This window comes from Squalius cephalus (genome assembly GCF_949319135.1).
Source record: "Squalius cephalus genome assembly, chromosome: 6".
NCBI classification, from domain to species: Eukaryota; Metazoa; Chordata; class Actinopteri; order Cypriniformes; family Leuciscidae; genus Squalius; species Squalius cephalus.
The window spans coordinates 10949738-10975156 of NC_137127.1; the positions used below are offsets into that span (position 1 = coordinate 10949738).

The window sequence follows — 25419 nt, forward strand, 5'->3', positions numbered from 1 at the left end:
TCAGCTTTTGCATTTCTTCATGCCTTTTGTTGGGTTTTATATTTGGTAGGTATCGAGGCAATTGCAATACTCATACATACACTTAAGATACGTCCGAAATCGAATACTTCCCTACTATATAGTATGCGAAAACCAGTACGCGAGCAGAGTATGTACGAATTCATAGTATTCGAAAAACAAAAGTACCCGGATGACCTGTATTTGATTTATTGATTTGTATACATTCACAATTATTAGCTACTTTTAGAGTAGAAACAGTTTTTAGCTCTCATTATTTTATGCTTTTTGTTAAGCAGTGTTTGTGAATGTGCATCACTGTCACTAAAGGCCAACTGGTGATGAAGGTCAATGAAGCACCACACGCTCTTTTAGTTTTTATCTCTGTTTTGGTTCAGCTGGCTTGTGAAGGGTCTGAAAACAACCTTGGAGATAAGATGATGTTTGATTCTTTTCTCTTAGCCCATCAACTTCATAAAACATGTAGCCTACTTCAAGATATGTGGCGGCCCCACATATTAGTAATGGTAATAATACATGTTCTGCCTTCATAATTATTTTATAGTCAGTTGTAAACTACTCACTATTAAAGGTTTCTAGAACCTTACTATTTTTAACCCATCAGGATGTTGATAGGTCACATAAATTGATTTGAGCAGCCATGCCTATTATGCTAGTGTTCAAGTCAGTTCACATTTCTCAAGCCAAACTGTTTTGTAGACTTCTGCATCTGGAGGTCTATTGAACCCAGCTGTGTTCCCCCCAAAATAACCTATTTCCATCTTTAGTGGCTTATCAGTAATTGTTTTTAGCAATTATCCAGCACAGATGAGCAGAATTATTAGGTGCCCATATCATATGACCTTATTTAAAATAATTAAATACACAATTAATAAAACAAAAACAAAGTAAAACTATTTAATAATGATTAAACTTACAAAAGAAACGGCGTAAAATAATAAATGCCCTCCCAAATTTTTCTGCAATTTACTACAAGAATGAAAGAAAGAAAAAATAAAGAAATCGTCCACTAAAAGAGACGGAGTTGCAAAAAAAGGTGCGAGTCTGCCATCTAGTGGACACCTTTTTCATAGCCTATTTGTAATGAGTGCCTATTGTTCATGTTATACTGAGACAGATATTGGTAACATTTTGTTTTACAGTGTACTTGTTACATATGTCAGCCTACATGTAAATTATGCTTAATTACAAGCAGCTAACCCTCAACCCTCAAAACCAAACCCTAACCCTATGCTGTTAATTACTATTACTGAGTATTTAAATATATAAACACTGTAACAATTTTGGTGAAAATAGTTCCTTTGAGTCGTCGGATCTTTTCATCGAATAACTCAGTTGAGCCTGTTTATAAAAATCGCACAATTGACAATTAAAAGTAATGGGATGAAATGGAATAAGAAGTAAAATTAAATAGCCAATAGCAGAACCGTTACGAATAACGTTCTTGCCTGTGTTAGGCCTACGTATTGATTTACGACATACGATTTTTTTTTTTTATTAAACTCAGCCAAAAGGTGTAAAAGATTTAAGCATCGTTTAATGTAAATGATAATTATATTTGGGCTCGACATTGCAAGGTGAATCATGGCTGCAACAACTAGACACGACATAGCTATGCAATTACAACACTAAATAAAAACGTGTAAAAACTCGAACACATGACACTATCTGCTTTGTTTGCTCTTGTTCATTGAAACAAATTGTTCAAAAGAACCGATTCTTGGAAATGACTCAACAGCTGACAGATTTTCTGGGAAACGTACTGATATATACCGTTTTGTTCAATCAATAAGCACATTTACGAATTGTATTGATTGATAAATCAATCAAGCGAGTGCGTTTCGTTCCAGGAGATCTTGTCGCTGGTGTGTGATGCCATTTGCCATGTATTCCATTCAAGCAGCGTGAAATCGCGTAATCCTCGCGCTAATTTTTAAACTACAGAGGGATTCCTCAGCATTAGAACAAACACACGTTCTGGTCACGTGCCAAGGCTCAGATCACGCTTGCGCCAGAGAAACAAGATGGCGGAGAGTGCGGAATTGAAGGTAAAGTGTAACCCACGAATTACTGTCAATTAAGCCTTTATAAAATACCTGTTCGGCGATGCTTTCCGTCTGACCTGTTCCTGTGATTGACTTATGTACGAGGCGTCGTTCCGTATTTGATTTAAAAAGCGCTTTATGAGCAGTTTTGAGCCCGGTTAAAGGAACAGTGTTATTGTTGTGATGGGTCCAGCTAGCTGCCTGCTAACCCGCACAGCTGTCTGCCTGCTGGTGTGAAATTACCTCCCTTCCATCTGAATTGATATATTAATACGGTTAATTGTTCTTTTAACGTTTAAATGAGGTGTAAAATAATCCGTGGGCCGTCAGAGGAGTCGGTCGTAAGTGTGAAGCAGCATGTGGGTGGTGCGTAGGCTGCTAACAGGCTGGAGATTCGGTAACGTTACTTTGACAGTTAGGACTTTTGTTAACCCGCTGCATTTATAAGAACAGAATCACTGCTCAGTCTCATAACATAGATAGCTGACAACCAAGACTGAATTTTTGGGCATCATAGAAACGTTTGAACATTTGTGTTGAGTCTGTGACATCCAGAAATGCTCTGTGTGTTTGCAGAACACCAGATTTTGAGACGCAACCATCGACCATGGCCTGTTACTTTTAGTTTCTGTATGTTTTAGTTGGAAGTTCGTGTATGTTTAGCTGGTGCTTACATGAGTGATGTCTTAGGTTTGAGATAAGACATGAAGACGTTTTAATTGTGCTTTCTGTCATTGTTATTGTTGTTCATTTTGATGTTATTGTCTGCCCCACCTGTGTAGTCTTGTTTTAATCACGATATGGATTGCTAGTGACCTGACCCATTGCTGTTTAGAGTTCATAGAGTTCTTATCTGACTGTGACTTGGACAAAATACTGTCAAAAGTAGTTGTTGGTTATTTTTAAGGTTCTCTGAAACACATAACATGGGCCCTTGTGTACTGTGTAGTAGAAGTTGCAGAAATGGCACATTGTACCTTGATACTCTTGTTGGCAATAAAAAAATAAATAGTAATTTTGCATGGAGCAAAACAGGACGATAAGCATTATCATTATGTTTTATGTTTATTAAAGTAGATTTAAGCTGTATATTTTAGGTGTGTGTCAGTAGAGAAGGCATTTCCTGGGGTTTTACCATTTAAGACAAAAATGTATTTGGAGGAAATCTTGCTACATTAGAAAAAGGACAATTTGCTGCTAAAACGCAAATATTTAATGGTAACAGGCAGTATTAGCATTAACTGAATATAATTAGGCCTAGTTTTGAATTTGAATTCAGTTGATATGAATTATTCTTTCTTTTTTCTTCTTTTTTAAAAAAAAAAATCCTGGACAGTCTTTTAAATTCTAGAATCCTTCCTATAACACTGTTAGTCTTGCCAATGTTGTACGTATTTAAACCAGAAAGCTTAAAAAGAAATAGTTGTCTTCTTCGCTGATTGAAATCAAGAGTGTTTTATTTGCTTTCAGTTTCAACGTTCACCGTCTGAAATAACTCATCAAATGAAATCCAATTTTGAGTTGTTTAAGGATTTAATGCTAAAACGTACACTTGTTGCAATACTTCTAATATAATACGTTACTGTGAAATTTTAATTCTAGCTTTGACACTTGCATTGGAGACCTGCATCATAATCTGTCAAAACAAAAGGTTCATGATTTACACCACTTCCTGGTGGTTTTAAAACATAAATTAAAAATCTTGTTTCTTCTATTGTTTGTGTAATTTATTGGGGACGGGGTGGTAGTTTATCATCAAGAATTTTACCTAATTTTAATTGATCAATTATTATAATTTGATTTTTTAATGTTATTGAGCATCAATGCATTTGTGGGTTATGCAGATCGGAAGCTTGCTTTACCAAACGCAGTTACCAAAATGACATCCTTTCAGAGAAGTGCTTCCTTTAGATTATGTCTTTGTCATAAATGAGTCAAGGCTTATGATAATAACCACACTCATTTTAATGAAATAAAGTAAATCAGGAACCTCATTGTTGATTCAAGCAGTTGTTTTATTAAATGCACCTTTTTCTGTGAAGAAGTATAGCCTACTATTCAGACTGTTCTCAGTTCTTTGCGAGGAGATCAGACCATAGAACAGAGCCTATTATTGTCTTGCTTTGATGTTTTTGGAAGTAGTGCTGGAATTATCTGAGGGCCTAAAGAGATGATCTGTCATCATTTACTCGCCCTCATGTTGTTCTAAACCTGTATGCAGTTTTTCTTTTTAAAAAGAGAAATTCTGAAGTCTGCGATGGTCGCTCATTTTCCACCCAGTCATAATAAATGTGTGCTGAAGCTTTCAAGCTTAAAGCGTGGGCTAACTCTCGCCAAAATGCAACCTAGGGTCTTTTTGTTAATCTACCCGAGGCAAACTTTCGTTTAAAAGCATAATTAGAATGGAAATGCCATTTTTATGTTTGACCGTATTTTCCTTTTCGGTCAAATTGCCTTTTGAATGGGAGTGCTAGGGGCACGACTATGATAGCATCAAAATCGCTATTTTTAAAACACTAAGAAGGCTCGACACAACATAAAACTTTGCTCGAAGTATCACCAAGGGATCTTCACTTGAACTCGAGCATTGAGAACATTGTTTACACAGAGTTTACTAAAAAGAAAGATTTTGAACAACTTACTGTAGCTGTTGTTGTTTCCGTCCGCCGGGATTTTGTCAGTCAAAAATAGTCGATCTCCGAATGTGACGTAACAGGGAGGAGAGTAAAGATGGAAAGCTCCTAAAGCTTAGTTCATATACATTTACGGATAATTTGTTGTTTTGTCGTTTGTGAAAATCAATATTGACCTTGTATTTGAAAAAGGATCCTCATATAAGAAACAATACTAAAATTCAGAGTCAGTTCATTCGCATTCGGAGAAACTTAAAAGTGGCGTTTCCATTCTAATTATGCTTTTAAACAAAAGTTCGCCTCGGGTAGATTAACAAAAAGACCCTAGGTTGCATTTTGGCGAGAGTAACGCCTTAAACAGCTGGAAAGCAACTGCAGGGTTTCCTGGGTCAGGTAAAGCCATGAAATAGCAGGAAACTTAAAAATTGTGATTTCTATTCTTGGAAATGCTAATAAAATCTTAAAAGGGTGATGACATGAGAAATCAAAAAAAAAATTACCATTGAAACAACATTATTTAGGGTTGAAAGTTTATAAAAAAGCATTTATGTAACCAAGCTTCAAAAACGGTTTGTTTAGATGATGTGGGACCTGTGACGTCACACAGGCAAATGACACATTTGCATATGACTGCCACTAGAGCATGACATCAACAAACAAGGCCATTGGCGTTCAGTCTCTTAACGGGCCTCGTGTCAAAAGCAAATAGAACCCATTATAATCACTGAAGCTGTCTACAGTATACAAATGCCTGGCCTGTTCAATTTCTGCTGTACCCCATTGTGCTTGAGTCTGCTGACAACAGGACAAATTGGAGAATAAAAGAACATTTGCTTTGACAAGTCTTGTTTAAACAGCTTGTTTGAGTCTCTGTACGGACTTCGGAAGGATGCCAGCATCATAAAGAAGTGGTGGGGTCCCAGATCGGGTCGGAGGATTAGATGTTTGTTCAGAGCATTTGATTGCATAACCATAAGTAACTATTTGTTAATGCTGCTTTGTCTGTAAATTATGATTTTAAAGGGTTAATATTTTCAAAACACTTATCTAGTCGCTTGCAACAGTGGGGGGTGGTGGTGATCATTTCATTATTTTCTATGCAGTGACTTTAGTAATCATAACAGTGGTAATTTGCTGACAAGCCTTAAAGGAGCCTCCCCTTAATAACCAATCATTTCAGAGAGAGGGTTTAAAATAATCATTTTTCCACATATATTTGCTTTTTTTGCAAAACAAAACAAAAACTAACATCATAAATGAACCTCAAGGAACAAAGTAAAATAATAGAAAAAAGCCATGTCATTACAAAGGTCATGTGAAGTCAAGTCACCTTTAAATATGAACTTTATTATACAATACAGATTGTACAGCTCTACAGTAATAGGAGGGCTTTTTTCATCACCTGTAGTACTTGTCTTGCTGCTTGTTCATCTAGCTTGTGTAGATAACCTTTGTGCGGCATCCTGCGGTTTGCAGAGGTATATTTATTAAATGTGTGTGCGCTTACAGACACAAGAACCCATTTCCCATAGGGTATCAGCGTCATTGAGAGATTACTTTATGGGGTTAGTTTTAAAAGAAATTAATCAATTTGACCAAAAGTAACAGTGAAGACATTTGTTACAAAATATTTTTTTAATTTTTTCCAATTAAATACTGTTCTTTTGGACTTTCTATTTATCAAAAAATGATTCTATATATATATAGTTAAGTAGCACAGCTGTTTTCAATGTTATTTTTAATAATAAAAAATGTTTCTTGAGCATATTAAAGTGATTCCTGAAGGATCATGTTACACTGGACTGAAGAGCTACTGACAGTTATTCTAAATTATAGCCTAATATTTCAAAGTATTACTGTTTTGACTATTTTTGACCAAGTAAATGCAGCCTGGTGAGGATAAGAGACTTCTCATTTTTTGCAAAGCGCTGCATGCAAACTGTCTGTCACGCCGTCACACACGGCGATGCAAATCAGTAAATATTACTTTTATTAAAACTCTGCCATTCTTAAAGTACCGGTACTAGAAAATTAAAGTATGATAAACATCAGAATTTTCGTTAACATTGCTGCCGCTTCTCCAACTGGGTGCATGTACAGAGATAAACAAGCATCATCTTCTGGTACGCTTTGTTCCTGTAGCCGACTCCGCCATCTAGCAGTGTGGTCGTGTCCTTAAAGAACGAGACGGGCAACATTAGCTGATGTTTTCACTCCGAATGTCTATTTAATGCTTTGTTTTCTTTACAAAACAGATAATCCATATGTGTTAGAACTAAGATTAATCGTGTATTTTATTATTATTATTATTATTTTTACAGAGAACTGTTACACCCCTAGTTTTTACACAGCTCAAGGTCCACTTAGGCTATTCCTTTGTCGTCACAGGGTTATAGGGCCCTCAGGAGGATGAGCTAATCCTAATAACAGTTTAAACTAGGAGTGTTTGCTCCCTTCACTCTGCTCTCTCTGCTGGCTGTTGACTGAGGATTTCAACTGTTGAACTTGACAGAGTGTAGGGTTGCACGGTATACCGGTACTATGGTAATATCGCAATACTAAAGCTTCAAAATACTGGCGACACCATTGTGTTTTTTAAATGGTAGTATCGTCAATACGATAGTACAGTATGGAATATTGTATGTGCGGCAGGTACACTATTTAAAAGTTCATTTGAAAACAAATGCCTGGAAAAACATTGATGACAGAGTTTTGTTTTTTTTGAGTGCTGTTGGTAAATGCAGTGTAGAATTAGCGCTTTATTGAGTGTTTCCCGATGCTTCAGTTCATTTTGCAATGAGATAAAGTTGCACTTTGTTCGCGCTGCCGTTTATCAGGGGATGCTGAATGTCACTTCATGCAGCTTCTTTGCTTAGATTAGTTTCGTTTACACTGATTTCATTTGATTGGTAACAATAGCCAGTTATTTATTCTCATTAATGAAGTATTCAGTGGAAAATCTGGTCTGTTTTCATTTACATCTATGTATTTATGAAAGTTTGGTTAATTTTGTAGATTTGCATGGTAGCGCAATACTACTTTGTATCGTGATACTTCAGCTGGTATAGTATTGTTAGACATTTTTATGGTGTAATGACAACCCTACAAGAGTATACTTTTAGGGATGTTCATTTGATCTTAGAAGTATAAAAGGAAAAACACTTTCTGAAACCATGCTGACTAGCTATATGATTTACCAGAAAGTTCAGGCTTTCCCATGGGTTCTTTTTTAATCACCAAACTTCTGATCGCTCTAGGTTTACATTGGGGGCCGTTCCTCATTACGATAGGACGAGCAAGAGTCTCATCATCTGCCTATACCGGCAGTGAAGCCGTTTATTTGTGTTGGGCGGTGGGGTGGGTGGAAATTAATAAAGAGTGTTTGTGTAAGTATTTGTGTGAACAGTCCAGTTGGCACTTGGCAGTAAACTGGGGAGGGGACTGTGGTCTCTCCGAGGTGAAGAAATATGAGCTTTCGCTGGTCTGTGGTTCTCTTGTTTTCCCTGGAGCTGTTCTCCACTGCTTTTGTTATGAAAACTCACTGGCCCAGGCTTAGGCTTGATTTTCCCTTCCCCCACTATCTCAGCCTCTTCACCACTCTGCCTGCCCATAGATTTTAATAGAATCCAAATGCCGGTACCACCAACACAGCCCTTTATAGTCTCAGAATATCCAAGAATGACAGGGGAGGTAAAGTCTGCTGTTCTGCACATGAGAAGTGGCTTTGATCCCACACGTGTAGGTGTTAACGTTTGCACATGTGCTCAAACTTCGTACATGGGTCATCACAATTACATGTCTGTATCAGAAACTAAACAATACAATACAAACGTTACAGCCTAAAAATCTGATATGATCTGCGTTTGGCAAACCAAACTGATTGTATTCTCACTGACAGGCCTTTTGGCCAACATAACAATGTAGCCTATGACTTATGGCTTATAATGAATGCTCGTCCAAGACTGAGCCTGAAGCTAATTTAGTCCTAGCCGGCCTACATGTAAGTGTATGTGTAAGACATATAAATCATAGCTCTTACCATACAGACTGGATAACCATTTTAAACCACCCTCATTAAAAGTGAGGCACCTAAACACTAGTTAACCTGAGTTAGGTTGACTAATGTTTAAATAGAAAGTAAATGATGACTTTTCAGTTTGTCAGTTATTGCAACATGAAGAAATAGGTTGGAAAATCTATTAAAAAATACACTAGTGATCAAAAGTTTGGTAATCTTTTTTTAAAGAAATTAATACTTTTATTCTCCAAGGATGTATTAAATTGATAAAAATACGTGTAGGCCTATAATGTTATACATTTTTTCTATTTCAAATATGTGCTGTTCTTTGTAACTTTCTGTTTATCAAAGAATCCTGAAAGAAAGAAAAAAATCACAGTTTCCACAAAAATATTATTCAGCACAACCATTTTCAACATTGATAATAATAAGAAATGTTTGACAGCTGAAAATTCAGCTTTGCCATCACAGGAATAAATATTGCATTTTAAAATATATTAAAATAGAAAACTTAATTGTATTTGTAATAATATTTCACACTGTTTTTACTGTATTTTACTGAGACTTTTTTCAAAAACATTAAAAAAATTGTACTAACAACCCCAAAGTTTGAATGGTAGTGTGTTTTAACTATGTATTACAATTTCAATTCTTAAGAGCATTGTTTGAATTTTAAAAGTTTAATAGTTTATTTCATTTATTTACTCAATCTTAGGCTGTACAAACGTGTATGCTGTCTTCATTGATCATCATTTTGGGGTGAACTATTCCTTTAACCTAGTTAAATGCTCTCTGAATTATTTGTTTTGGCAATTGCATAATTTCTCTGCTGTTTCCTCTCTTTTAAAAACAGCAAATGGTGATGAGCCTCCGTGTCTCAGAGCTTCAGGTTCTTCTAGGATATGCAGGCCGCAACAAACATGGAAGGAAGCACGAACTCTTGACCAAAGCATTACATTTGTTGAAAGCCGGCTGCAGCCCTGCCGTGCAGATGAAGATCAAGGAGCTCTACCGCCGCCGCTTCCCCACAAAGATGGTGTCCCCGACAGACCTGTCCCTCCCTGGCATACACTCCACCTCTGGAGGAGCTCACGCAGGCCTGCCCACCAGCCTAACACAGCTGGGATTTGATGGGCACGGTTCACCGTCTCTACTACCTGTCGCACTGCTTGGGCCAAAGCACGAGCTGGGCCTGCCCCACCTGCCCTCCGCCCTTCACCCAGTCCATCCAGACGTCAAGCTACAGAGGCTGCCCTTCTACGATCTACTTGATGAGCTTATCAAACCCACCAGTTTAGGTGAGTATAAGGAATGATCTCTAACAGTGTTGATTAAGGTTGAATTGTGCTTCTACAGTAATGAATTTAGAAATGGAGCTTGTCAGAGAGTGTTTTGCACATTAAAGCCCTTTCCAAGAAGTTTTCTCTAAATTCATCTCTTCTGAAACAATTCTTCGTCCTGGTTGCACATAAATAGTTTTGTGCCATTTCTACTGCAGCCGTTTTAAGTTATTTAGCCCAGGGGTTTTAAACTTTCTGGATCCAAGAATAACCCACAAATATGGTGCACCCCTAAAATATAAACTAAAAAAAAAGAAATATTTTTTATGGTTATGCTTTAAGGTTACGTTGTTACAGTGCAATTACACAAATAAGTACTGACTAATATTAATTGACTGCATTCACTTATAGGGTTACTGTTAGACTTAGGGTTTGGCTTAGGGTTAGTTACTTGTAATTATGCATAAGTACATGTAACGTTACGTGTAACAACGTTACCTTAAATAAAGTGTTATCTTAATTATTATATTTTAAAAACAACATAGTTTTGATTAAATAATTCACTTTATATTTATGTTTGCATCAATATATCGCTAAGAAAAGCATCTGTTGGGAGCTTGTGGACATGATGCTGCCTTAAGACTAACTAGACATTCGGACAACCCACTGACTAATCGATTTAGAAAATCTTTAGATTTGTACATCCCTTATGGGATGTATGGGCCTCTCTTGAAGACTTCTCCTCCCCCATTGATACAAACATAAAGGTGCTCTTGAAGTGATTTATGGCTTATCAGATTGGACAGAGGCCACCTGTGCTATATTTAGTCATCCAGCTCATGCTAAGAATAAAAGGCCAAAATGGAAAGGAAGTGTCATTAAGCCCAAAGGCTGTGTTACTGCCTTTGTCCTTTGATAGTTTAGGTGTTAGGCTATGTTTTTCTCTGGTTTTAGTCTTTGAGATGTTTCGATAACTAGCCTTTGGGATCTCACTTTAGGGATCTTTCAAATACAAGCCTGTCATTGTATTCTTTCAATGGAAATTACTGCCAAAGTGGGTCCTCAAAATCAATCTATGGAGCCAGTCAGGCCAAACTCCATCAAAAATTGAATTGAGCAGGTGGCAGCTTGAAATCTAGGTCCTTAACCAGTGCTTAACTGCTCATTTTGAAGTGCGGAAGCATGCTACCTTATTTCAAGTTTAATTTTCTTACAAGGACTCTTATAGAGTTCAGTTTGAGTGCAAATTGCTAAATAATAACTGATTTTTGCTATGCAATGCAAAGGACCCTGTAACATTAAATTGCTTCTCAAGCAACTTCCAGGAAATAAGATGGTCCTTCCATATTGAGTTGAAGCCCCTCGGACTGAACATTCTTTCTTGTGATGAATTTTGAGTTGTTTGAGCTGAGAGTGCAACCAGTGTTGATGGAGCTTTAACACAGCCGAGAACTGAGTACAGATTAATCTGCCAGCATCTCGCTGTTAAACTCTCTCCACTTCAATTGGAATAGATTTTCCTCTTCACATGACTGCTCAAGGAAAGCACACCTCTCATTTCAGTCTCTCTCATTGAGTTCAGCCACCTATGTGTGCCTGTAAAGGTGCTGATAGAGCTTCCTCTTATCTCTCTCACTCTCTCTTGCGTCTGAAACCCTTGCTTCATTTAAGGAGATTGGGTTATGTAACCCGGGCTATTTTTGGATCTGTTGTGTAGAGTTTGGCTTTGAACTAAACTGCACCAGTGTTTAAAAGTGGTTCCACTGGAAAGGACCAGCAAGCTTGTCTCTGTCACTGAGATGCTGCTTTGCTATCGGTTTGAGATAATTCACTTCACTTACGGTTGGATTTTTCTTGATGCTGTTAACTAAAGTTCACTTTCGGATGCTGTCACGACATATGCAAATATATATATTATAAATAACCAAAAGTATGTGGACCAGCAAAAACCAGTACAAGGAAGTTGGTCCTCCCTTACAGTTTCCTTTTGAGTAAACACCCCAGACTTACTGAAGCATTTCTTTATGGACTGTATGATACAGAAAAGGCCCTCTCCAAACGTTTGCTAACTTGGAAGCACAAAATACTCTAAAACGTGTATTTTTATCAAAATCAATGTTAAATGGATAAAATGGACTATTCTTTGTGTTGCCTTAACTGTGCTGTTTTGTAATAGAGAGTCATATTTGAATGGTAAACATGATTAAATTCCTTATATATTTAATTTTGTTATAAAATAATTTAATTGTAGAAATATATATTTTTAATTTTTGTATAAATTTGTATCAATTAGGGCTGCACGATATTGAAGAAAAATGCGATAACTCATTAAATAATGCGATGTTCGATACGCGATACGATAATGTTTAGTGTGTAAAATTAACTTAAATTATCTTAAATATATCTAAAATTATATAACCTACATGCGTGTTTCTTTTTGTGTCAAGAAAACATTTCAACTTCTGAAAGTGAACAGCAGTGTTTTACTGTAGCATAAGAAGTGTTGTTTTAACATCAGTGTTAACCACGAGGTTTAGGGTTTCAGGAAGGCCTACATTAGGTTTATTTAACAACAGAAACTGAATAATCAAATGTAAAAATAAAACACTGCTTAGTTTTCACTGTATGAGTTAAATATAAATACTGATTCTTATTAAAGCCACAAAAGTTATTCAGCCAAGAGCAGTGAGTGATTTTCTCTTTGACTTTTGGTCATGACCCCAGTTATTACAAGCTATTGCGATATATACATTTGCGATATTTTGATCATTTCGATATATTGTGCAGCCCTAGTATCAATAGTATTATTTGATATTAAGTGTTATCCCTGTCTTTTTATCGATGGTGATGTGGTGGTTTCTCCATCGTCTCCTCTCTTATTGTTTTACAGCCTCAGACAGCAGTCAGAGGTTTCAGGAAACATGTTTTGCGTTTGCACTAACGCCTCAGCAAGTTCAACAGATCAGCAGCTCAATGTAAGTGTGTGTGTGGAGGGGGATATCAAATTACATTGTCAGACAAGATAACATGGTTCAAGTGTTTGAAATGCCCCAACTAATTTTTTACTTCTAATACATTTTAAATAGTTATTTCAGCCAGAACTGAAAACCAGTTGAATTTAAAACAGCGGTTGTGCCGTTTACCTAGTCTTGTTAGATATCTTCATCTTGTAGTTACATAGACGGCGATAGTGCTTATCAGACGTGCCAAGCGAGCGGTCCTGTAGAATGTTTGGTATGCTTTTCTCTCCTACGCTCTATCACACATTCCTTTACTCCCACCCTCTTGTCTCGACAGGGACATTTCTGGGACCAAATGTGACTTCACCGTGCAAGTACAGCTAAGGTATGATAAAACAAGTTTCCAACTAAAGATCTATAAAACTCAACTGGATCTTTTTGTCAAACTGGAAACATGCTGCTAAATAATTACTTAGTGTCATTTTTCTTGCCGCTATTGTTTGTTAATGTTTTGTGTTATCACAAAATCTTATGATAATGTAAATTGTTGTATTTCACATTTAATATAGCAAATTCTTTGCTGTTTAAAGTGCTGTGCAGTTGAAGATTGTGTATTTTAATGTGATGTCTACTTTTTGATTCTCTCTTTTGAGGCTAACATACCCCCATCTTCAGAGCTTTTGTTTGGATTTCTGAGAGAGTCTTGGAAATCTTTCCCACACATTCCTAAAAGAATCTCAAAACATATTTTTCAGGTTTTGCTTATCAGAGACAAGTTGTCCTCAGGAAGATCATTTCCCACCCAACCTTTGTGTAAAAGTGAATGGAAAACCCTGTAACCTCCCTGTGAGTCTGACTTTATTTTTGCTCACAAATCAGCAAGAATCGTTCAGAAACAATTGTTTGAAACAATGATTAACACATGTATGTTAACAAGTAGATTTAAAGGGATAATTCACCCAAACATTCTGTCAGCATATGTTGTTCTAAACCCATAATATTTATATTAATCTTCAGAACACAAATACAGATATTTTAAATGAAATCTGAGAGATTTCTGTCCATCCATTGAATGTCTGTTAACTCAAAACTGACGCTTAAAAACATTCAAAAGGAGATCATGAAACCAACACAAATACAAAGATTGCACATATTTTTTTAAAGATATATTTTTTACTTCTTTAACATCTCTTATAACAAACTCTTATAACAAATTAATGTTTCATATACAAACTTTTGTGCAGGCTGTTTAACTGAATGACTTTTTGTGGTTGTCCTCAGGGATATCTTCCTCCAACCAAAAATGGAGTGGAGCCAAAGCGACCGAGCAGACCCATCAACATTACCTCCCTGGTTAGGTTGTCTACAACAGTTCCCAACACCATTGTTGTGTCATGGACGTCAGAAATCGGAAGGGTAATGAAAGTGAAATCTGTTTGAAATTGTTTCTTGATTGGTCTGAAATTGAAACACCACTGTCATGTTGCTCAGAATGCGTTTCTAAAAGCTGTGTTGTCCATACAGAGCTACTCCATGGCAGTGTACTTGGTCCGACAGCAGTCCTCCTCAGTTTTGCTACAGAGACTACGATCAAAAGGCATTAGAAACCCAGACCACTCAAGAGCACTCAGTAAGTTTACTCTGAACCCAGATGGTTGAATTCGAGTTATGCGCAACAAACTTCCGTATTTTTAAAAACAGGTTGCATCGCTTCCAGTTCAGGTCTTTTGTATGTGCTCCATTAAATATTAGGGGTGTAACGATATTCGAACCGAACCGAAAAACCGCGATACACCACCAACGATACGAATCGCGATACTCTCATGGCGTACCGAACATGCCCGCCCCGCCCCTATTCGACCTCATGTCTTATGTGTACACAACGAATACAGCGTTGTTGCCTAACCACCATTAACCACATTTAATCGCAATAAGCTCAGTGTTTTGTTACTTTCGATAATAAGCAAGGTGTAATCTTTCAGATTCTGTCTATTTGATCACGAAATTCAAACATTAGATGTCGTTTTGGCGCTCTTTGATGTGGCGTGACAGGCTCCTCATTTAAAGCGGCAGCGTGGAGCGCGAGTAAACGCGAGCATCTCTTCCTCAGTTACAGAATAAACATGAATGGACACCTGAAGGTATGTTTAAAAAGATACAGTATACTTACTGAAAGGCATCATAACTCGTGTAATCGCTAAGTCAGTGTTTCAACAGCGGAAATACGTCAATAAAACACTTAGTTTTTCATATAGCTTTATTTACCTCAGGCAAGTCATTCAGTGTCCACAGCATGTTGGTTTGCTAAGGAAATGAACCCTTTCACTAAATAAATGCACTGTATTAGCCTATAGCCTATATTATAGTTTACTTAACCTGTTAATGACATCTTGATTATTTAATGTATTTTTAAAATATCAGTCATGAAAATGACAGCAACTGTGTAAATGATTATATTTCAATAATAAACTAGAGTAAAAACATATGTTAATGTAAAAACTGCCTTATGTACAGTTTACATGTTTTCATACAATTTGTTACTTGAGTGTTGATTATTATTATATCTAATAATAAATAGCAACTGAATTTAGGCTAAAAGTCTAGGCTCTGTTGTTAAGCTTTAATGTTATAGTAATGTGAAAGTAAGGGCTCCTATATAGTTTACAGCATTAGCAGATAATTTTTTTTATCCTTGCGAGACGTTTACTTGTAATTGAATTAATTTAAAGACAAGGACACAATTTGTTAATTAAAGCACTGTTAAAAAAAAAAGAAAAGAAATTTTAGCTTTCTAAACCCCCCACCCCACCTAAATGAACCGAACCGAACCGAACCGAGACGTCAAAACCGTGGGACGTACCGAACCGTCAGTTTTGTGTATCGTTACACCCCTATTAAATATAGAGATGTTTTCCTCAAGATGCCTTCAGAGGAGCTACCAAAGATGTCCATCGCATATGCAGATTGAATTTTTTTTTTTTTTTTTCAAAATCAAATAAAATGCCAACAATAAAAATAACTAGTTAATTTAGCTGATTACCTTAAAAGTCCATAGATGTAGTTGTCAGTTCAAATTGGTGTAACACTTTCTCAGACAAGCGGATGCAATAATTCCTGTTTGTTCTTGTGACGTTCGAGATAAAGCCTATTAAACCTTTACATTCTGAATATTACACAAAAATGCACATTTTTGGCATGTTTTCTTTGGATTTTCCGACATTCACCTACCAATGCTCCCATTTAACATTGGCAACTATTGTTTTGACCAAAATAAAGTGTTTCCCCCCCCCAATAACTTACAAAGTTAAGTGTTTTAAGCTGCCTGTTCACTGTAAGAAAATATATTGCCTGTAAAAAGACTGATTGGTTTTGTGTTCTGTGCCCTCTCTTCAGTCAAAGAAAAGCTTACCGCCGACCCTGACAGTGAGATTGCCACCACCAGCCTGCGAGTCTCCTTACTCTGTCCGGTATGTAATGGACCCTCAACCCTCAATAAAGTTTTTATTCCTCTTAAGGGATTCTGGTGAACCTTGTGACATTCCTTTGGACACAATTGCATTAACCATTTTGTCAGAATAAGGAAACTCTGCTTCTTTTCACCAAGACCACCAAGCCCTGCTTATGACTCTCTGACTTTCCACATAGTGTTCGTTTTCATTTGAATAATTTTGAGTGTTGGAGAATAAACCACAAGCCAGCAGTTTAGGAACTAGATAGAACTGTATAATCATAATTCAGTTATGAAGTTTGAAAGCAATATGTGGCCATTTAATGTATTCTAACATAATGTGTGTCCATCTGTGTGTAAATGAACAGCTCGGAAAGATGCGGTTGACGATTCCCTGTCGAGCGCTCACCTGCTCGCACCTACAGTGCTTTGATGCTACGCTCTACATCCAAATGAATGAGAAGAAACCCACCTGGGTGTGTCCGGTCTGCGACAAGAAAGCTCCATACGAGCACCTTATTATTGACGGGTCAGTACTGGTCTCACCTTTCACACCTGTGATTGTGGGCCATCTGAAATCTACAAAAACTCTTTGTTTTGCTTTAATGTACCAGTCATTGCCTAATGTGTATGAGCATCTATACACAACTGTTCAAAAGGCTGTTCAAAAACTGTTAAAGGCTTTGAAAGTTTTATTTGGTCAAAAATACAGTAAAGTTATTATAATTTAAAATATATTTTAAAATGTAATTTATTTCTGTGATTCTTTTTTCTAGCAGCCATTACTTTAGTCTTCAGTGTCACATGATCCTTCAGAAATCATTCTTATATGCTGATTTGCTGCTCAAGAAACATTTATCATTTTGAATGTTGAAAAAACTTCTTAATATTTTCATGGAAACAAATTTTTTTAGGATTATTTTGATGAATAGAAAGAAACTCTTTTGCAACATCCTAAATATCTTTACTGCCACTTTTGATCAATGTGCCATTGCTTTATGAAAGTATTTTCTTCTTCAAAAATAAATAAATCTTACTTACCCTAAGTTTTTGAACTGCTGTGTGTGCTGTCAAAATTGAAGTCTCTGCAAAGTTTTTCTTTGTTGTTCTACAGGTTGTTCATGGAGATTCTGAGCAGTTGTGTGGACTGTGATGAAATTCAGTTTAAAGAAGATGGCAATTGGGCTCCTATGAGATCCAAGAGAGTGGTACAGGAAGTGTCAGCATCGTCAAACGGCATTGATGGTATTACCACATAGACTGTTATATATGTTATGAGTTATGGAGACAATAGACAGTTGTGTCTCAGTCCTGTAGTAAAATGTGTAGATATTTGCAGAGTACCGTATTAAACATAACATTTTAGATAGTCTTGACTTGCTTTTTAAAGATTACTTACTCTCTTGTAGACTCGTGTCGGTCGGTTGTATCGGACCACAGAAACAGTTCGTCCCATAGCAGTAAGAAGGTGGAGGTAATTGACTTGACGCTGGACAGCTCCTCAGATGATGATGAAGATGATAACGACGAGCCTCCACCTAAAAGACCCTGTCCATCTCTATCTCCCACCTCCCCAACTGCCAACAAAGGGTGAGAATTTATATTTCAGCATGTCTATTGATTTATCATTTAAAACCCAACAAAAGTTTTTGTGAAATATCTTAAAACAAGTGTTATTTCTTATAAATGGATTCATACTTTGTCATATAAGGCAAAGATGTTCAGACATTTTGAAATGTGGTTTAAATGTCTGGATCATTTTAAAACCTCTGTATATTACTTTAAATTTATTTTTTGCTGTAGAGTGTTAAATCTACATCATCAGACGTCTCCTCTGGCACGGGCTCCCAGCATGCCGTCAATGGAGACAAACTACATCCCTCCCCCTCCTCCTCTCATCCAGGATTATCGTCACTATTACCACACAGCCAATGACCTGTCAGGTACCGCTTCATTCCATTGATATAATATTTTTCATTTTTAATACGAGTGTGCCTACTAGCTCAAACGGCACAGTTCGTCTTGACCTCCTCGTTTGTTCATGCTCAGTTGAATTGGTTGTCATTTACCTACACCTCTGTTCAAGGTTTTGGGGTCGGTAAGATTTGAAAATAATCGAAAAGTTCAAAAATACAATAAAAACAGTAATATTGTGAAAAATGACAACATAAAACCAATTATTTTCCATTTGAATATATTTTAAGATGTAATTAATTTCTGTGATGGTAGAAATCATTCTAATATGCTGATTTGGTGCTCAAGAAACATTTATTATTATCATAAAATTGGTGTGTAAACCGTGATAATCTTTTCAAGTTTATTTGATGAAAAGAAAGTTCAGAAGAGCAGCATGCATTTGAAATGAAAATGTTATTACATTTTAAATAGAGCTGCATGATTCTGGATAAATTGAGAATCAACATTTTTTTTTGTTTAAAATAGAGATGATGATTCTCCCATGATTCTGAGCAGACAACTAAAAATAACGTAATTTTCTAGAGGTTCTTAAAAAAGGTTAATTGCTGCAGTCTCTTATAAATATTGAATTAATTTGAATTGTTTTTTTAACTGTTTGAATGAATAATTCAATGACTTGATCTAAAAGACTTCACTTGTTTCATTATTGGATGAATCAGCATTTTTGAATGAATCTCTTGAATGAATGATTCAATGATATACATTTTTAGTGTAATGATACACAATCTTTATTTGATGCTTTTTCCAAAGATGATTTACTCTATTTAGATCATCACTACCGTAGTTTACATCCGAACTAAAAACTTTTATCCCAGTACTTCTGTGATAATTTGAATTATTGCAAGATACTGTGTAGTTGAAAAGACTGTTTGTGAAGCCTTTTCATACCTATACATGACAAATCTGAATGTTCACTGTGAACAAAGGTTTAATAGACACAGGCGAATCGTTGTCAATTAGGAATGAGATTGCATTGTTTGCGAATCGAGATTGTGATCTTTTAATGATTAATCGTGCATCTCTACATTAAATCTGGGATTTCTTTTTATTTAATCCACAAACCAAGTTTTAGAATTTTAAAATATGTTGTGTCTTAAAATTTAAAATATATTTCTAGGCAAATTTATCCCAAGCAACTTTTTTTCTTGTTCTACAGATCTGAATTTCTTCTCATTTTTACAAGGGGACAATCACCAGGTAGGTTCACTCTCTGAAACAGCAGCACATCACAGCTAGAGGGCGGCATTGTTCTTAAACAAACGTCTGTTTGACCACATCTGGACCCAGAGCTGACTGAGAGAGAATTAAAATACAAACTTTTTTTATTATTAAACATCAACATAATCGAAAGTTTTTGTTGTTGCAGCATTATAACATGGTCATGGCCGCTGCAGCCGCCGCCTCAGCCTCTGCGTCAGCATCAGAAGACCACGAGCTGCTGCTGAACCGTTTCATGCCCTATGGTTCGTCACAGCTCTTCCTGGAGCAGTCGGGGACGTCGGCGAACAGCTCGCTAGTGCCTGCCAACGGCAGCGGGGGGAGCAGCAGTGGAAGCAGCAGCAGTCTGGTGTCCTCCAGCAGTCTGAGAGACAGCCACACACACACCAGCGCCTCCCGCTCGCGCTCCGACGCCGCCGCCTCCGTAATATACGGCTCCATCCCCGATGTCATATCACTGGACTGACCACACTGGGGCGCCCTGCAAACGGACACGCTTTTATCACAAACAGCTGGAGGGCGGAGGAGGAGCTTTGTGCACTCGTGATAGGATTTAGACATGAATGGGATCGAAAGTTTGGAGGAAAAAAAAGAGAACAAAGACTTTTGTAAAGAGAAGAATAAAATTGCTGTGTACAGAGAAGAAAAATCTATTTTCAGTTTTACTTTTGTATATAAACAATAGGACGCTGCCTACCCAGTGAGTGACTTCAGTTGGTATTTTCTCCATGGATACTGAAGATGTTTTTCACTGCTCTGTGTGTTGTTCCTTGATTATCTTATTCTGTACCTTTTATACTTTTTTGCTATTTTATTTCACTTCAGATAATTATTTTAGTCACCGTAATAGAATGGCAGTCATCTTCATCATTTTTATTTCTAAGACTCTTTCCCTCAGCCATTGTTTGATCAGTGAGGGAACATCACATTATTTAATGCCATTATCCTGTGCAGGTAATTTATTATTGCTTTAAGTTATGTAGGATGTATGCTGTACAGAAGCATTCCCTTATGCCAATACAGAATCTAGCCACGACATGCTTGAACAGGCGACAGAGGTCACATCTTATTCCATTTGCGCACTCTTTCTCTTTCATCACCACATTAATTATGTAAGAAGCGGAGTTTAAAGACTTCAGTGCCCAGATTTGCTGGTTAGTCAATCTTACATCCTTTGATTTTTTTTCTTCTGAACCAAACCTCAAAAGATGAGGTGAGGTTTGCAAAAACAGCGCTGAGGGTATCAGACACTTTAGTATACCTCATTTGGTGTTGCAAAGATGACTGAAAAATAACCAGAAGGATGTTGCAGATGAGTAGTTATTTCCTTAAGACATGTCATTTCCCACACTAGCAAACCTATTAAATGGCAATTGACAGCTTTCTGTAAAAATGGCTAAACGCACTTGCCATTTCGAGTGGCCCATTTTAAAGGTCGAGAACACCATTTTCTCGAGGTCTGTGTGGTTTGGGCTACTATTAAAATAATGCAACCATTATCTAATTCTAGCTTTATAGCTTTTGAAAGTGTGCTTGGAAGGTGACCGAATTGCAACATAATCTGTGCTGTCTATTTTCATCTGTGTAAAACTGAATTTATTTATTTTATCTATATATTATATTTTTACTATTTGTTTGATCATGCATTTATTTCGTAATTATTTCAAGAGCTCTTAACACTTGCTTTGCATCGTAGCTAATTACGTGTCCTTGTCTCTTCTTCTCTCATATTTGTACTATATGAGACTTCTGAGGCATTAATTCCACAATCGTACTTGCTGTGTCAGATTCAACTTTGGTTGAAATGAAACTGTTTAAAGGATAAAAGCCAGCTGTGTGCACACCCTCTGGCTTAGTTGTGAAGTGACAGCTGTTTTTGATTTGTCATTGATTGTCCTGCATTAAAAACAAAGGTTGTGGAACAGCTCATTTTGGACCTGGATGAACGTTAGCACATACTTTTAATCACTCGATGACAGCCAGTGCACAGTACGCTAACCTTCCTGAATGAGTGATTTTTGTATTCAAAGTGTTGAAAATTAACAATTGGATTGATGAACCCATGCTAGTTTAATTTATATATTTTTACATTTGCACTGAGTTACATAATAGCACACAAAATTGAGACGGCCATCATTCTACACAAATCTCCCATTTGACATCGCACTGAAATCATACATTTCACGTGCCCACTGAACCGCTACGTCCTTGAAGTAAACCACTAGACAGTCAGTCTGTTATAGCTGTACCAATAACTGGCAAGTATGAACTCTCTGCCTTAAGTTCTTCTCTTACTGTATGGTACGCTATGAGAGAAACCATTATGTACAGGAAACCAATACCAGTTTGTACAAAATATTATATGAATTATTTATTATTTGAATTGGGATACATTGTTTACTTAATGAATGTTACTTGTTTATGTAGAGAGCGGTTTAGCTGTAATAAAACAAATACATTAAATCTTTTCTATTTCTGTCTTATCTGTATTTTGGTCTTTATTTGACCTCTGGTTGCAGAATGCTAAATCTCTATATCTCACTCATGAGGTGACTAGAAATTGTCTGTATTTTTTAATATTATTATTATTACAGAGCAGCAAGAACAACACAAAAAAAGTTAAACTTCATTTTTTTTTTTTTTTGATTTGATTTACAAAGAGCTGGTCTAATATTACTATTGAAATAATTTATTTCAAGTGTTTTTTATCACAAGTGAATGCACAAAATACAGTTTATGGATTAAAGGCAGGGTAGGTTATTTGTTGCAGAAACATTTTTTGTTATGTTGGTTGAAAGTCTCTTAACATCCTTATAGCAATCAATAAGTTAAATGGTCTAAATGCATTTATATGAACGTAAACATATCATCTGTGGAAGGTGTAGGACCATAAAAACCCCTCATGCTACGCAGAGTTAGACAGACGTCAGTCACAGAGCAGCGCAACAGAAACAGCAGCCGCCTTTCACAGTTCCTCCTGAACCAAAACAACGAGTTTATGCTGTTTTCACGCCATAACTACTGTAATTTGGAAGAGATTGGAGAAAAGGAAGTTGCATATATGCAACTTCCTTTTGTTCTGTGTTATGCTGTGGAAGACTAAGACTCGTGTTTTGAACTTTATCCTTCTTCATTGTCTGTCTGTGTGACACTTGGTGACAATATGGTGATGTAGGCCCTAAAACATTTGAAAAAATCTTTTTGTTTAAGCTCGGGTAATAAATCTAACCATTTATTAAACAAAATAATTGCAAAAATGTCCACCCTATAGGGACAAATGAACAACAGTTTCAAATACTTTCTAATTTATGGGCTGTGAACATTATCTTAGACAACTCATGTACCTTTGTTCCTTTAATATATAATATTAATATTATATAAATATTGTGTATGAATTGTATTTTCTCACAAACACATCATTTTACATTTTTCGTTTTCGGATACAAATCCCTAAAAGTCATTTTTGTTCACTTTTTAAAGTACTGCATTATCGATACTTCTGTAAATTTTAATTGTCACTGAATTATTTTTATTTATTTATTTTTTTACTGATTTTAAAAAGAAATGGTGGACAAAGTGATAACAGAATGGACAAAATAATATCGGGTGAACAAGTGGTATAAAGAATGGATGGATGGATGATTTCCTACCTCTCAAATACAACCAGTTACATTATTACTTAAGTTTTAACTGGATTTAGATGGGAAACAATATGTAAAACATTGTCAAAGAACTTAAAATACACTATTCTTCAACTTGAAACATAAATTACTTTCACAATCATGCTACTTCCACAAAATTCTATTCTCAAATTTTATATGAAATATACTATATTGCCAAAAGTATTGGGACACCCCTCCAAATCAGTGAATGGTGTTTCAATCATTTCCATGGCCACAATTGTATAAAATCAAGTAGGCTACCTAGGCATGCAGACTGCTTCAAAAAACATTTGTAAAAGAATGGGTTGCTTTTAGGAGCTCAATGAATTCAAGCGCGGTACTGTGATACTGTAGGTTGCCACCTGTGCAATAAGTCCATTCATGAAATTTCCTCACTACTAAATATTCCAAGGTCAACTGTTATTGTTATTATAACAAAGTGGAAGCAATTGGGAACAACAGCAACTCAGCCACGAAGTGGTAGGCCACGTAAAATCAAGTGGGGTCAGCGCATGCTGAGGCACACAGTGTGCAGAAGTCGCCAACTTCAGAGTCAATAGCTACAGACCTGCAAACTTCGTGTGGCCTTCAGATTAGCACAAGAACAGTGCGTAGAGCTTCATGGAATGGGTTTCCATGGCCGAGCAGCTGCATCCAAGCCTTAAATCACCAAGTGCATTTTGGACAATTTCATGCTCCCAACTTTGTGGGAAGAGTTTGAGGATGTCCCCTTCTTGTTCCAACATGACTGCGCACCAGTGCACAAAGCAAGGTCCATAAAGACATGGATGAGCGAGTTTGGTGTGGAGGAACTTGACTGGCCTGCACAGAATTCTGACCTCAACCCGATAGAACACCTTTGGGATGAATTAGAGTGGAGACTGTGAGCCAGGCCTTCTCATCCAACATCAGTGCCTGACCTCACAAATGTGCTTCTAGAAGAATTGTCAAAAATTTCCACAAGCACTCCTAAACCTTGTGGAAAGCCTTCCCAGAAGAGTTGAAGCTGTTATAGCTGCAAAGGGTGGGCCAACTCCATATTAAACCCTAGGCCGTCAAAAAACCGCGTCTCTGAGATCTGCACACAAAAACAATTGTTTCACCAACCACTCAAAACCAAAACAAATAGTGTTCCAACCAATCACCGACAGGGGGAGGGTGTTGTGAGGTTTTGAGACAGCTTCGTGTGCAGCCGTGCACGAGCACAAAACCTCACAACACCCTCCCCCTGTCGGTGATTGGCTGGAACACTATTTATCGGGTTGAGGTCAGAATTCTGTGCAGGCCAGTCAAGTTCCTCCACACCAAACTCGCTCATCCATGTCTTTATGGACCTTGCTTTGTGCACTGGTGCGCAGTCATGTTGGAACAAGAAGGGGACATCCTCAAACTTTTCCCACAAAGTTGGGAGCATGAAATTGTCCAAAATGCACTTGGTGATTTAAGGCTTGGATGCAGCTGCTCGGCCATGGAAACCCATTCCATGAAGCTCTACGCACTGTTCTTGTGCTAATCTGAAGGCCACACGAAGTTTGCAGGTCTGTAGCTATTGACTCAGAAGTTGGCGACTTCTGCACACTGTGTGCCTCAGCATGCGCTGACCCCACTTGATTTTACGTGGCCTACCACTTCGTGGCTGAGTTGCTGTTGTTCCCAATTGCTTCCACTTTGTTATAATAACAATAACAGTTGACCATGGAATATTTAGCCTAGGCTGCCTACAGAGACGTGTTTTTTTTGACGGCATGCTTATGGGGCGGACAGCTAGCGGATCGTTAGGAAAGATTAGATGAATGTGATCTTTTTTTTTTGGGCCTGAAATCACTGATACAACCTTTAAGAATGGGATGTCATTAAAGTTCATGTGCATGTAAAGGCAGACGTCCCAAAACTTTTGGAAATAATATCTAAAAAAAATGTTTCGCTTTTAGTAAGATTTTGGGCGCAGTTCCAAACGCTTCCATTAGATGAAATTCGTTTCCCAATCCCATTCGTTTCCAATGCGGTCATTTTTGACTGCGAGGAGTTATGACTATATATCTCAGGAACATTTAACATAAGAATTGGGAGATAAGAATTGGGAGATATGAACTCCATTCCATTCCAGAGAAAAAAAAATCAGAATTGTTATATGTTGTTCAAAATGTTATATGTAAATGT

The 25419-nt window shown here is 36.9% G+C and overlaps 1 protein-coding gene across 2 annotated transcripts; it reads left to right on the top strand.

Moving 5' to 3' along the window:
* The first annotated feature begins 1973 nt into the window (after positions 1-1973).
* Positions 1974-22078, top strand: pias1b (protein inhibitor of activated STAT, 1b). 2 transcript variants are annotated; one of them, XM_079874737.1, is made up of 14 exons: positions 1974-2066; positions 9568-10012; positions 12885-12969; positions 13292-13339; positions 13710-13800; positions 14236-14370; positions 14479-14584; positions 16348-16421; positions 16771-16931; positions 17517-17647; positions 17812-17992; positions 18206-18345; positions 19536-19576; positions 19746-22078. In XM_079874737.1, exons 1-14 carry the CDS (start codon positions 2043-2045, stop codon positions 20061-20063), a joined length of 1980 nt encoding a protein of 659 aa, XP_079730863.1. In that variant the 5' UTR covers positions 1974-2042; the 3' UTR covers positions 20064-22078. The 2 variants fall into 2 exon arrangements, with proteins under 2 accessions (XP_079730863.1, XP_079730862.1); XM_079874736.1 differs by lacking the exon at positions 1974-2066 and adding an exon at positions 9438-9473 and having other exon boundaries at positions 19746-22040.
* The last annotated feature ends 3341 nt before the right edge of the window (positions 22079-25419 follow it).

Bases quoted from the DNA above. Each gene is read 5' to 3' on its own strand.
- pias1b (XM_079874737.1), top strand. From the start codon at position 2,043: ATGGCGGAGAGTGCGGAATTGAAG. The intron at 13,801-14,235 runs GTGAGTCTGACT...GGTTGTCCTCAG, and splicing joins GAAAACCCTGTAACCTCCCT to GGATATCTTCCTCCAACCAA. The intron at 17,648-17,811 runs GTATTACCACAT...ACTCTCTTGTAG, and splicing joins ATCGTCAAACGGCATTGATG to ACTCGTGTCGGTCGGTTGTA.